Source organism: Sinohyriopsis cumingii, chromosome 2, assembly GCF_028554795.1.
Source record: "Sinohyriopsis cumingii isolate HCF-2022 chromosome 2, ASM2855479v2, whole genome shotgun sequence".
Taxonomy (NCBI): Eukaryota; Metazoa; Mollusca; class Bivalvia; order Unionida; family Unionidae; genus Sinohyriopsis; species Sinohyriopsis cumingii.
This window is the reverse complement of record NC_142962.1, coordinates 144,393,158-144,408,823: the sequence shown is the minus strand read 5'-3', so window position 1 is coordinate 144,408,823 and position 15,666 is coordinate 144,393,158. Positions and strand designations below refer to the sequence as shown.

General features: G+C 33.8%; 1 protein-coding gene across 2 annotated transcripts in view; it reads left to right on the top strand.

Moving 5' to 3' along the window:
• Positions 1-4,870: 4,870 nt before the first annotated feature.
• The window catches only part of LOC149806007 (uncharacterized), a 51,422-nt gene continuing 40,626 nt past the window's right edge, over positions 4,871-15,666 (top strand). Inside the window, exons 1-3 of one of the 2 annotated variants that reach the window (XM_089950839.1) lie at positions 4,871-5,146; positions 9,529-10,004; positions 14,898-15,024. In XM_089950839.1, coding sequence (XP_089806965.1) covers positions 9,555-10,004; positions 14,898-15,024 — 577 coding nt within the window. In that variant the 5' untranslated portion in view covers positions 4,871-5,146; positions 9,529-9,554. Of the gene's footprint in view, positions 5,147-7,684; positions 7,811-9,528; positions 10,005-14,897; positions 15,025-15,666 lie in introns of those variants that run through there. The other variant, XM_089950840.1, reaches the window with a different exon arrangement.

The following is a 15,666-nucleotide window of genomic DNA, read 5'->3' as shown; positions in this document are numbered from 1 at the left end:
TCATTTGCGTTTCTAGTTATATTTTTATTACGATTGATGGTGTCAAATACTGTAATCAAAATATAATTTTATAGCTGAGAGAACTGTTATGACCGGAAGCAGGAAATTGTTAACTCATAATCAAAACTTGTTAAACAACCTGTGGATCATTCCATTTGAAGGTTTTTTTGGTCGTTTAGTACATTGTATAGGTATGATTCATACCTAATTACAGATTTATGATTTTGCAGACACATCTTATTATTTAAACTTAATGAGATATTTCTTACCTAACACATCTCATTATTCAAACTTAACGAGATTTTCTCTTTAACGAAAATAAGTATTCAGATTTAATGAGATATTTCCTATGTAACGTATCTCATTATTCAGATTTAATGAGATATTTCCAATGTAACGGTTCTCATTATTCAGATTTAATGAGATATCATATTCTCATTTAACGCATCCCATTATTCAGACCAAATCAGATATTTCCTTTTAGCTCATATCATTATTCAGACATAATGACATGTTTTCTTGCTTTCATTTGACAAGCACTTTCATGTATAAGATTATTTGCCTCTGCAACGTTTCGTCCCACATACCTTTCGTTCATATTCCTATGATTTACTGCTCCACCGCACGGCCTGCGGTGCAAGATTCATTTACTTGCAAATTCCTCTCAGTCGACATTACAGTATTGTATCTAGCTGGTCATATAGTTTGATATGTAGTAATCTCATACCCCTACATGCACCGTTGATATTTAAAAGTATGAGTGGTTTAATGATTTTCAAAATTTATTTTCTCAACACCACATATTCGCACTGTCCAGTGATTATTTTAGGTTAGTTTATAATGGAGAGCTGGAGGTCTCCTCTACTGTCTTTCCTTTGTCTTTCTTGCAGAATTCATCGAAGTAAACCTTTTATCTTTCTAACTTGCCAACTCACGCCTATTACAAAATTACACCTGTAATATAACATGGAGAGTAGATTATAGTTTATGGATCACAGCAAAATTTACATGACTAGAAGAAAATGTTAAGTCCTTTTTCAAAACTGCCGAAGTCAGCTTAGAGTGAAAGGTTAACCGTTTGACCTTTTGTTTTTGGATGATCGAGCTTAGCCAACGTAAGCAAGAATATTGTCGATAGAATTTAATTTTCTATTTGAATATGATACTCCTTGTCTTTTTGAGCAAAATTAGTGATGATTGTCTCGCGATAAATATAGTCACAGATTTGCCTTAAATTCGATAGGAAAATAACGTAACTTCTTAGCAGTATCGATCTTTTCGTCTGGAAGGCTTGTAATACCTACCATCGCCCTAATGTACATCTTTCATTAAACAAGAAATAAACATCCACCAGAGCTGATCATATATGACAAAGTATGCGTCACTTTTAGGATTAGGAACATGTTAATAGGCCCAATTTCTGAGTAATATTCAAGAATTATGAGGAAGTTAACTAACAAAGGATATGGGTCTTTCTATTATTCCGTGCACTGAATGTCCAGCTTTCGATATTTTTTAATTTACAAATATGCTTTTCTATTCCACTACAATGGTTGTATATAACAATAGATGTCTACGCTGATTATCATATTTCTAGCATTAAATTAAATATCACATATTCGTAAAGGAGAGGGAAGTATAAAATCAAGTGATGTCGATTTCCCAGTGTACAGACAAGTGTTTCATGAAGCAAATAACATATCTTTTATGAAGAGATTGATGTGTAAGTGGATGATTATGTGACACTATGTGGGGAAGAAAATTAAAAAATAAAGATACATACATGCTACGAATCATAATTTAAATTGTTGCTATCAATTTTTTAAACTGGACATAAAATGGGTCTTTGATAGCCTTTGCTTCATTTCAGGTGATTAAAATAGCTACGTTCGAATCGAAAACGAAACGCTTAAATAAATGACTCATTCCACTCTGTTGTTTCAATAATACGTCGACAATAGTGTATAAATAGGTCATATTTCCGTATAATGAATTATAAGGCAAAGTTAAAATAGTTTCTTTGAACGCATTCATAAACATTCAATCAATTTCAAAATATCTTAGTATGCTGAAAAATGGGTCAGGATTTTAAGATCTACAAACAATGCGAAGAACTGCTTTTTTAAGTAGTGTGTCTTTTTAGTATTCGTGCACATGTACAGTTTAATTCAACCCACTAGAATAAACTTCGAAAGTATCCATGTTTTTTTGTGTGAAACCGATCACTTGTATAGGGGCATTTTGAGATATAAACTACATGCAAGAAAAAGAAGAGCTCGATAACGTGCAAATAAATGCACCACCTACATTCAAGATATATGTTATAATAATCTTAGAAAGTCATGAAAATAAAGAAAGCAAAGTGTTTGGAACTATTTTATTACTTGTCACATATACACCTGTCCTCTGAGCTGATCAGCGTGGAGATAGTATACAAAACTGTATAGTAAATCTCCAGTAGAGGCGCTTAGCGGCGATGTTGGAGTGTGCTTTCCAGTATTTAACGAAAGTGTAAGAAAAATCTTTTCTGAAATATTCATTCCTCCGCACAAGTGACTAATCATCGGGCCAATGTGCAAAAAATTAGATGTAAGTCGGTCTTTATTCAAATTTTAATTGACCACTTCCCACTCTCACGCCGAATATGTGTGATTTATTGCAAAACAATGTCAGGTTTGCAAAAAAATTAAGTGTCAAAAGCGGCATAATTTATCGATTATCTTATATTTGACTAATTTTTAACAAAGTATATGAATGTACTTAAACTGTGAAAACTTCGTTATTTTTCACCCAATTGTACTTAAACTTTCCCTTTGAATTAAACACTTCTTAACGGAATTATCAAAGGACACATTATTATTTAAGAAGACAAAAATGTTGTGCCCTAGCCGTGGTTATTTCTTATTTTCATAATTGTCAGTTAGTATATATCCTACGTAAAGACTTTTTCTAGCTCACTTGTCTTCACTATTACACTGTTGTACAAACACATTCGAGCAAATCAATGAATTGTGAAATGACAGAAAGAAACACTTTTTTCAACAAAAGTCACAAATGATACAAAGAAATAGTATTTTCAACAAAAGTTGACCGTGGTAAGATCCATAAGTTATTTCATCATATGGCTTGCTCCCAAGAGCTGTTTATACTATATATATATATATATATATATATATATATATATATATATATATATATATATATATATATATATATATATATATATATATATATATGTGTGTGTGTGTGTGTGTGTGTGTGTGTGTATGTGTGTGTGTGCCGTCTCATCTTGTGCGCAATCAAGAGAAATATTCTTCATCTAGGGAACAAGTTAAAAAGAATTTTGTATATATGAGTTGTCGAGAGTATATAGAGGATATCTACGTGTTTATGTATTTAAGAGGATGCAACGAATTATTTCACGATGTTATAGTGTTGTTATGGATTTAACGACATTTTTCACTACACATGGAGGGCCAGTACCAGTGATGGAGGAAGAACCCAAGAAAACCCTCTAAGAACCACCAACTCACGGGAAGCTACTGGCAAATTTTCTCACGCTTGTCCGAGCCCGAGATTCGAACCCACGCGGAATGTGGTAAGATGACAGTGATCGGTAAAGGCGAATGCTTTAGACCGAAATATTTCACGACATTATAAAATGTTTCCACTTCAGGTGTGAATTATTTCCCTATATCCACTCAAAAATCGTAGATTTTCGTTATATTTGTAAGGGAAGCAGATTTGATTGGCATATATTTGTTTCTCCATTCTGTGTCATTGCGATTAACGGCTGCATTATTGCATCAATAAAATGAAGTTCTACAATTTTACAATACTATTAGCTATAATTAGGGGAACGGTGTTTTACAAATTTGATTTGATAATTTAAACTGAGTATTGTGTCAAATTAATGAATGTTCTCATAGGAAAATGAAGAGAATTTTTTTAGTTTTGTTAACAGAGTTTTTTTTTGCGGATTGATATAATCAGTACTGCTGTGGTGGAGAAACATGACAGAGTGGTCAATAGATTTTAAGGCATGACATGAATAAAGAGCATATTTTAATTATCGTGAATTTACTTGTATGAATATTCTTATTAAAAATATAATTTCTTTTAGATGTGACCTTTTGATTGCTGTCAATCTTGCTTTCTATTTCGGTTTCAGACATTGCACCAATTGCTTTATTAACAAGACATAATCCATCAAACTTGCGTACTATCATTAAATAGCACATTTGAATGATTATGAGTTTACTTGCAAGTTTTTGAGGCTGCTGTGTTTCTTTATTTCTACATTCCGTGTTGCCGGGATTGCAGTCTGTTTCGGTAGCAGACGCCAAATTTTGATTGTCACTTAATTTCGGTTTGCAATCGACATTAATCATTGCTTGATTTCTCCATCGTTTTCATACATGATTATGACTGTCTTGAAAGTTAAAATAGCTACTCGAACAATTTTATAGTAAAGATCTTTCCTTTAAAATGTGTACCATTTGTCATCGAGTATAAACAGGAATAAGGATAGCGGATGGGGGACACATAATATCGAATAGCAGGTAGTTATGTTAATTTTTTTTTATATTTTGTTTGGTGGTAATTTATTGTATTTATCTTTTTTCTTTTTTTTTTTTTTTTTTTGCTTAGGGTTCATTTTCATGCATTCTTAAGAGCATTTTTTCATTAATAAATAATTGTATACTTGAGTGTAAACAATCTTGTCGCAGATTAGGATTGATTGATCATAACGGATTATTTATCTCATCATGAGATAAATAATGAATATAGAATCATCCTGAAATATTATTTTCCTTGTCAGTACTATTCCTACTTCCTATTTGTTTCCATGCTGTAACATTTTAAGTGGTGTTTTATTTCACCTCCGCTATACGTGTCTACACCGGAATTCGTAACAAGGAAATTAATCCATTTTTATTTAAATTCAGTTCACTGAATCATTTCATATCTGTTTACACATATTTTTAAACAGGTTTATAGTTGAAATTTAAGCGAAAATAGGGATTGATCTTTTCTTTTGAGGATTTCGGCAAGCGGTTATGAATTACACGCTGATGAAAATCCAGCGGGTGGCACGTGATCCTTGTCTAATACTTAAAACGAGTCAACCTGTCCTAGAAGAATTGTAAGTACCTTCCGACCTTATATATAGCTATCCTAATTGATGCAAACATAATTTTAGATTTTATTAAGTAGTAATCCCATTTCCTGTCCGTTTCGAAGAAATGGAGAAAATGAAAGCGTTTTACTCATATTTATAGATGCGCATGAGTGCATTTTTTAGTGCAGAATACCAACTGAAAACGTATCTATCTTTTATCACGTTATTGTTGTCCTATATTATATTACTGTTGCTCTATATTAAAATGCTGTTTCCCCATATAACACGAGGTTCAAAAATTTATTTTAATTCGGGAATCACTCAATAACTTCCTAAGATGACGCACAACTTTAAATCGACTATTTATACGGTATTGCTAAATCTTAAAAATAAAGAATGGAACTACATGTATTTCAACTTCGCGTACTTTATCAACAGGTATCCAGAACTATTCATGAAATGATACAGTATAGTCGCAAGCCGTCAGATGAGATAGATCTTTGTACAACTGGTCGCAAACGCTCAGATGTGATCGTTAAATGTACAAGCATACGAAAACCTTGTTTGTTTCTGCGGTTTGATTTAATTAGGTGATGAAGTATTCATGTGAAAGGTAACAAACCAAACTTTGATGTGTTCCCTTTAGATTTACGAAACAACTTTATATTATTATTTACTGACCTCGTGACTTCCTATACAAATGCATTGTATCCGATGAAAAAGTCAATGTTTCACTTAATGGGAACTCTTTGGATGCTGTCAAGCACACACGTGACTTAATAATGTTGCTGCTGAGTAACATGATGTCAGAGCAGATCTATCCAAAGTAACAATATTAGGACTGTTTAACGCTGCAACAGGGGAGTCAATTATTTATTCAACGGAATATATAACTTTTTTAATCGTTTCTAAACCTATTTTTTTCACCTATCTATATTTCTATACAAATAAGTTTTGTCAGCATAGGGTTCGTCGTGTAAGAAAGAAAAAGAGGAAAATGGTATTAGAAAGACAATAGTGACTGACCGTGAGAACATAAACTACAATAGTAATGTCGATGCAGTTTCGCCACTCTCAATATACAAGCATGCTTCTAAATGAAACAACCGGACATTTTATTAATTTGTGTAATTCCTATGCTGATGACAAACAGTAAAACTTCCTATGTTCGAAAGGATTGAACTAGTCTCACTAACGGGGAGGGGTCGGGGTCGGACAGGGTGGTTGCCCAGCGCGCCAGAGGTCTTGAAGCGCTTATACCATGTCCGCCAGAGCTTTTGGAGCACCAAAACTCCTTAAGCCCATCTTCATCTCCCCAGGCGATATTTACCGTTAGTACGCCACTGATATTACTGTACTGTATAACTTTTAGGAGATATACATGGTTTTTGTATTAATTAGCGTCTTGGTATTAATTAGCGTTTTGCATTAATTAGCGTTTTGGTCATTACTTCTTGTGAAAGAAAACGCACTTTCTGTTTTGTTTCAGAAGACAACACCACATGAATGTAATTTAAACAATAATTTAGTAGCTCGAGTAGTCCCCATTTAGTTCACTAACTTACCGTTCAAATTAGCCTATACAGAAATGAACATTGAATATCATAATAATAATAATAATAATAACGAGGACTTTGTATAGCGCCTAATCTTTAGAAGCTCTAAGCACTTTACAACATTAGACAACACCTATAAGATAAAAAACATATAATGATATGATTACAGAAACAAAAACCATGAAATTAGAAATCATAAAAACATGCTGAGAATATTTAAGGTAGGAAACATTATTAGGTCTTTAAGTTTGTTTTTGCATTCGAAATAAGTGAGTTTTTAGAGCACTTTTGAATGGGATCACTGTGTCTTTGTGTCTAAGTTCAGTGGGCAATTCATTCCACGTTGCTGGGCCCTGGTATGCAAAAGAACGCTGTCCATATGACTTTGTTTTCATAGTGGGAATAATGAGTATACGATTGTCAGAAGAGGAGCGTAATTATCTTGCTGGTTTGTACACATGGGTGAGGTCGGATAGGTATGTTGGACTAGAGTCCGACAGTGAAACGTAGCACAGAGAACAAATTTTGTGTTTGATTCTGGGTCGAATGGATAGCCAGTGTAGGGTACAGAGCAGCGGGGAGGTGTGCCCTGATCGTGGTCCTCTAAGTATGTAATGGGCATTACTTTATTTACTTATTTATATATTTTATTATTTCAGTGTTAACAATAGGAAACCCGTAGTTACAGTTTCATGAAGAAAATATACCAATAATCATATATGAGATAATCAAAAAGTTTAGATTCAAGTTTGCTGTTGATGAGTTCTCCGTCAGCATGTTGATTCATGTATGTAATACTTGATAGCTTATAAAAACGTATGCAGCGAAATGATTATAAAGAAAAACACAATGAAATTACAAATCAAGAACACGCTGACAATAATTAAGGAAGTAAATATCATGAAGTCGTTAAGTCTGTTCTTGTAGTCGAAAAAGGCGTTTTAAGAGCAATTTTCAGTCAGATCGTTGCGTCTTTATGTCTAAGATGTATGGGCCATTCGCTTCACGAAGGTGAAACACGTTTGGCAAAAGAACGGTGTCCGTATGACTTCGTTTTTACAATGGGAACAATGGGAATGCGAGTGTCGAAAGAAGAGCGCACGTTTCTAGATTGGGTGTACAAATGGTTGAGGTATGATATGTGCATTGGACAGGAGCCTGTCAACAAAATAGAACGAAAGATACAAAACGGGAACTTTTTAAACTTTTTGTATTAGATACTGAGACGAACCAAGCTAAAGTGAATAACAATAGTCCAATCTTTAAAGTAATAAGAGACACTTGTTTTAGTGACATCTACCAAACAAAAATTTCGAATGGAGCTGATGCGTCTCTGATCCAGATATGCAACCATGAATCTCTTCATTACATCACTGAGTAATGCGAGCGTACGTTCGAGAGTGATACCTAGGTTTCGTGGTGGCTGTACTTTTTCATTTTGGTGTTGCTGATTTTGTTTTGTTGTTGAGTTTAATTATAGTGGCGTGCGCACAATTGTGCATGTGCCACTTTTTTCTGACTGCACCGCAGCCTGCTAGTTGTTCCTGGGGAAGGGGATGGTGCCACCTCCCCCAGGCTTTTATGGATTCAAGGAACCCTGATAGTTTGGCCTCAATCTGTGGGCCCATAAAGGTCCCTACATTTGAATGGTTGGCTGTCATTAGTGGGAAGGAGAGCTCGGGAACGGCCCCACTTGCTTTACATCGCTGGTTTCTTGTTGCATTTGCCTGGTGTTTCTTGCAATTTTGTTTTCATTTAGTTTTTCGATTTTTGCTAAAATACTCGATTTTCGAGTATTGCTGATACTTATTGTTTGAGGTAAAGGATGTGAATGAGAAAGCGTTTGCGTGGTGATAAGGAACACTTAGGTTTTATCATCATCCATCTGCAGTTTGTTGTATGTCATCCATGACTTCACTTCGGAAATACACTTCTCTACGCCTTAGGTGGTACGCTCAACTTTAGATAGGCAGCTAGATTTGTATGTGTATATATATATATATATATATATATATATATATATATATATATATATATATATATATATATATATATATATATATATTCACACAAACACTTTGCTCCCAAAGATATGACTTTAGGATTTTGAAACAAAGTCAATGAATTATTGGGGTCTTTATTACAACATAAAACCTTACGTAGGTACAAGACGGGTATTTAAATCATTTAAAGAATTTGTTCTATTATTTACGTCGAATTTCATGCTTCATGTCGGAAATACAGCAGGACAAAAAAGAGAAAAATGTTTTATAAGAATTTAACTTTAACTTTATAAATCCAGTAGAAAAACCTAGATGAAATTTCTTGGTGTTCGTGTTAGTTCTGTTAGTATCGAGTATTATACGATTGATTGTTACGCCCCTTAGATAATGTCTTCAAGTTCTGATATGTCCATTCCAAAGAATCATTGGTGAACGTGGGATATTATCCATCATAAGTCGATATGAATATATTATTCCTTATGTCACGGAGAAAAAAATTAGCAGGACAATGATGTGCATCTTAAATGAGCTTCATCTATTACTTTCATCTAAATTTATTTGCGATGTTTTAACAAATGCAAGTTATTTTATATACTGTATGCTTGATAGAGGTCATGTTTTTGCATCACTCTGAATTGTTCATTATTTCTACAAAGTATAATTTATTTAATCTAGTACAGACCCAAAATTGGCGAATCTTAGTTCACATCAGTCAAGGATCTAAGTCATTCCATAAATTCGGATAGTTATGTATAAAATAGAAATAGTGTTGAATAATGTTACATAAATTGATTGCATAGACCCCACCCCCTCTCTCTCTCATCAAACGTTTCTTTCTTTATTGCAGCGGTCGATCCCTCATCTGCCTTACCGATGATGGCTACACACAAGGAGATTTCCATCCATTACCATCCCCAAGATGGCACCGAGTGGGCGAAGTACCTCCAATCCAAGCTTGGTGAACGGGAATATCAAATTGACATTTCACTTAATGACGTCACATCCGATGGTACATCCCAAGGAAAGAGCAAAATAAATGTTTTCCTAATTACCCCTGACTTCCTTGAGTTAATAGAACTAGACATTATGAAGAGTTTTGATCATAAATGTTCACTCGCCGTACTGATGGGAGTTGAAGCAGAGAACTTTACGTTGATTACAAAACAACATGGTGTCCATGACGACGTGAAATACTGGACAACGTTAAATGTAGATGCATCAGAGGAGTCTGTAAGGCATTTGCTAATGACTATTGTAACCATGTACGAATATGATTATCCTACACCCAGAATTCGGCTGATTTTCAAGGAAGTTATTGGTGATGTAAGTTATTTTAAGTAATAACCTCGACATTCATTTTTGCAATCTTTGAAAACGGCCAACATTATTTATCTCACTTTCTATGTACAACAAATGCATTTATAACTGAACTCGCTTGTATGTTGAAGCATGCATGGTCTAAAATATGTATGCAGAAAAGAAAATAGTTGAAAGGTAAAACAATGGAAACAAATGCATGATAATGGCTTCGTCAATGAGAACATTGCCAAGAACGCTTTTCCGTTTATCAGCATTTGTAATACTTGATGTATTCATTTGTGGACTAAATAAATAAATTTTTTTTAATTATAGTTAATTTTGGCAAGGATAGTTTGGGTTATATTATTGTGGTACATCAAAAGACTGTTAACACATTGCCACATTCGAGACCATTGGCACGGTAGCACAGTCGAGATTACATGCATGCACATCAACATATTGACTATTGTAATTTATTATAAACATCGCTAGAATTCGCTTGGAACTCATTACATTTGGACATGTAATAGAACTTTTAGGACTATTTAGGAATTAATTCACAATATTGTAAGCCCTAACACATGTGAGGATAGATAAATCATTGATTCATGATATGCAGAGAATAACAGTAACACTGCAAACATATTCTGGTTTATAATAGTAAATGCCATTGGTTGATAATTTCATGATGATGGTAATAATTGTATAATTAATCATCTCTTCAACATTAAACATATTCTGGTCTATTCGATTGGAACTTATCAACGTCCACGTTTCTTTCCTTCCAATATAAATTATACTCTAAAAACAAAATGGTATTATGAAGAAATACCTTTGTGGGCCAGGTACATCAGTGGATCTTTTCTCGATGAGTGGTAATATTAAACACTTGAAGATAATGACAATACAGACATTTTATGATAATATGCAAGCATTCTTCATGCATACCAATATAAAGCTGAGTGCATTATGATACAATACATTTAAATTAGATGTGCACTCCACTTTACGGACCTGGTACTATACTCTACTGTGAACACGTAGTGCACTAAAGTGAACAAAGATGTGAACAGAGATGTGAACAAAGATGTGAACAGAGATGTGAACAGAGATGTGAACAATTGAAACCAATACAAACCAGGCTAAGCTTGGTTTGGTTTGGTAGCTGTGTGCTACGATATCTCATGATTTAATAAATTGTTGATATCGAATGAATGAATGAATGAATTAATGAATGAATTAATGAACGAACGAACGAACAAACGAACGAACGAACAAACCAACAAACAAACGAATGAATGAATGAATGCATGAATGAATGAATGAATGAATGAATCAATGAACAGACAGTGGCTGATTATACTAATTGGCCTAAGTACAGATATAATTAATTCAACCGTAGTCAAAATTCATATGAGAATCAAATACATATTTATTAAGGAAAGAATATTTAATTCAGATCATTCATCTAAATAGTTATTATCTCATAATTTCTCCTTTTCATCGCTTTCTTGAATGCCTACATCGATTTACTATAGTATCATTCGCGATTGTCGTTGTTATTATGATAACAGTAAAACTGATGATGATCATGATAATCGTGATGACGTCGATGATGATGATAATCATTCCTATGTAATAATTGCAGGACAAGTTTTAACAATAATAACAATAATAATAATAATAATAATAATTATAATAATAATAATAATAATAATAATATACGCTTGAAACACAATAATTCCCGCCATCCTTCCGTCTGTTTATGTTTATGTAAACTCTATAACCCTGCAGAGACGATTTGCAAAACTAGTGATGTTCTTTTCTATCAACACGTTAAAAAAATATGCGAAAGGGTATTGCTGTTTAATACCTCCGCTAAGGTCCCCTAAGAGATGGTTTTAATGACATGTACCTATCTCTTTGACTAAACTTTAATATGCCCTGTTAAAACAGAAAGATAAATAATGTATGTAATAGCTGTAATGACTGCTTGATCACTGGCTGTTGGTGTGTGTCTTCAAATTTCCCTATGATGTTGTGAATCAGGCAATATTTGACAACGCCAAAACAAACACCATTTGTATCGATCAAAGTTGTTTAAATAAATTGTGACCATTAAACATTTCTTGGTGGCAGTTACACTTATGGTGAATACCCCCGATATCGTAATACTGATGCATGTTGTTCCAAGTCGAAATCCACGAGGCAAGAATATAATCATTGCTAATTCAGAAATAGATACAACAGGGTGACTGAATAACAGCGGTGCTGATTCTTGTACAAGGGAATAGTTTCATTCCTGTAGCCAGCTCAGCATTTAAATCCATCCGCTAAAACATGTAGAAGAGCATAAATGAATCTGATTTGACTACTGGCCTATGCTAGACAATTCAACATTTACTGCCGTAAATTATTTAATCATGTCCAACATAGAAAATTGCGGTTAAACATAGCCATGCATATGACGACTGTATTATCTTCCTCAGCCACTCCTGTCTGAAGTTTATCACTGGCCACGATTTGATCCACATTAGGTGGGTGTGTGTGTGTGTGTGCGTGTGTTGGCATCCGTTAGTCTCGAGAGACGATGGAAGTGCGCCCTTGAGAGATGTCCCGGTTGGTGGTTGTGCAGCGCCTGCTATGGCTATGTAGCCCAACATGGGAGTGGCAGTCCTTACTGCACTTCAAGGTTGGGTCTGGTGTGTGTTGGAGCTGCTTATTCTTCCTCTGAAGAGATCTCAGAAGAAGAAGAAGCAGATCACGTGGATATTGTTCTTTAAATAATGCTCTAGAATAGTGTTGTGTTACCATCGATGTTTCGTTAGGATAATGTGAATTGTGTAAACTATGTTAATTCCTGCCACTATCTTCCTTCTTTTTCGGGAAGTGTCATACGCAATCTAATGTACTTTCAGCATCATGAATTTACTTTTTTTGCATATCTCTCTCTCTCGATATATATATATATATATATATATATATATATATATATATATATATATATATATATATATATATATATATATATATATATATATATATATATATACAAAGAAACCCCATCTTTTTCTCTAGGGAAACTATTATACTCTTCAATCAGCTACGGTGGACATTGAAAATTAGCTCTCTAAATCCAAACATCCTGTTTAACATGAACAAATGGACTCCTCCCCCACCTCATTTAACTCACCGCAAGCTATGCACTGAGTAGTAAATTGAACGATCAGTGTTTATTTTATTTTAATTGCTCTGGCTTTGTTTTCCACTACGTCAATCCTTATCATTTTCCCCAAGGAATCATTTAGTACCCTATCAACCAAGCTTTTTCCTCACTGGTATACAGGTGCTCTAAAATATCATCATTTACTCGCGTAATTGCTTATCGTTGTATATGATGAGCAGCAACACAGCTGGCGTTTAAAAGCCACATCAAGTAGTATGACATTGCTATTAAAGCCAAATCTAGTAGTATGACGTTGCTATTAAAAGCCACATCAAGTAGTATGACACTGCTATTAAAAGCCACATCAATTAGTATGACATTGCTATTAAAAGCCAAATCAAATAGTATGATATTGCTATTAAAGCCAAATCTAGTAGTATGACATTGCTATTAAAAGTCACATCAAGTAGTATGACACTGCTATTAAAAGCCACATCAATTAGTATGACATTGCTATTAAAAGCCAAATCAAATAGTATGATATTGCTATTAAAAGCCAAATCAAATAGTATGATATTGCTATTAAAAGCCAAATCAAATAGTATGATATTGCTATTAAAGCCAAATCTAGTAGTATGATATTGCTATTAAAAGCCACATCAAGTAGTATGACATTGCTATTAAAAGCCACATCAAGTAGTATGACATTGCTAAACCTTGAAATATAAGATAAATAAAAACAACATATTAAATTTTTCTAAATTTGTTCAAATAAATTATTGATGCAGATATAAACATTATATATTCTGAGAGAGGTGTTGCTTAATATTTAGCTAAGAGAATTAGTGCTACCAGACTAATTTGCTTTAATTGTTTTACATTCATTGTGTAAAATAAGGCTGAAATTGACTTGAATTCTCAATGATTTCATTACAAATGTTCATTTAGTTTGATTGAATGTAAATAGTTTATTTAACACAAGTGAATTTATTTTACTTTATTTTATTATTTCAACCTTAATTTTTAGGTAACAATCTAGATCCAAATACCTTTCCAATCTCTTGCGATGAGTTCTGTCTATCCTGAGTTATTCTGCAGACAGATAATATCCATCGATCTGTTTAATACAATGACTGTTATTTGGAATATATTATAGCTATACACGAACAAGACATTTGCAAATTGAAAAAGTATTATTAACATTCTTAATTTTAAGAATAGTAATAATAATAACAATATCAACCACTCATCGTCATCATCATCATCGTCATAATCATCATCAACAACAACAACAACAACCTCTACAAGATCTACATGGAAGTAACATTTCCTCCACTTTATGCATTAAGTATGAATACGTCGGGGAGCTAAAGTTAGATGTGCACTAATCAAAAGCATTATTATCGTCAGTATTACCAGCATCGTCATGTTTCTAATATACATCTAGTAGCTACTGTAAGAGGAGTGATGCTGCTCAGTATTGATTCACCGTATTATCTAAAAAACACTCCATAACGCTTGTTACTGTAAAACGGTGAGTGTATTCATTAGGCATAATTGTGCACTGGCTTGTTCACTGTTCACCATAGTAAACTGCATGCTCTATATTGTTCATTACATTTGCTTTAAACTTAACTGCATGAAGTAAATATAGTAGTACTCATTCAGTGTACTCTCAAGGTACAAGAACGTATAACTTCGTTTTGTCGCGACTGTACATGTAAGAACCCAAAATGACTATTTCCACGCAGGGAATGAATGTATACATAGGGCTTGAGAAGAAAGCCGAATCTGATGTATCCATACACTTTGATGGCAAGGATGAAGAACTAAAGGCTACATACACAGACCGATATTTCTACACATTTTCATTAACAGGTATGATTTTATATATTGTCTCATCTGATGTTCGTTTTGAATTTATGCTAGGAATTAAACGTATTTTAAATTCTCTTTGATAAGATAAGATAAAGGGGACGTTTCAGGCATTTTAAAATGTTGCAAGATCAAACAAATAAAACGAAGTCATAAACGAATTTGACAGACTAACGATCAGTAATTGCCTTTGAGCGGGTAGTCGATTTAGATGTTCACTGGAACGTTAAACCATTACTACTGATCGTCTTTTGTCTCAAGTCGCATCAGTTTGTTAAGATAATAACCTGTTTTGATAGAACAGCTCCAACATCTTACCCACTGAGGTCAGTATGAAATGTTTATCAACATTAGACAAGAAGTTAGAGATATCCGCCATTGATCTATACTAATGTGATGAGGTATGTTCTGGACCAATTTTTTTCTGTATAGGAAAATAAGAGTTCTAGACTACCTTATGGCTACGTGATAAAAAGTGCTTTAGGTCCCTCATTTTAATCTATACTACTATGTTGTGGGGGTTGTGGACCACGTTAGAGAAAATGGGGATTCTGGACCACTTTTTTAAGCTCACTTTTGCTGGGGGTTCTGGACCACTTGGGGTTGCCTCGTGATGCGATGTATTAGAGGAGATGTGCTTGTGGT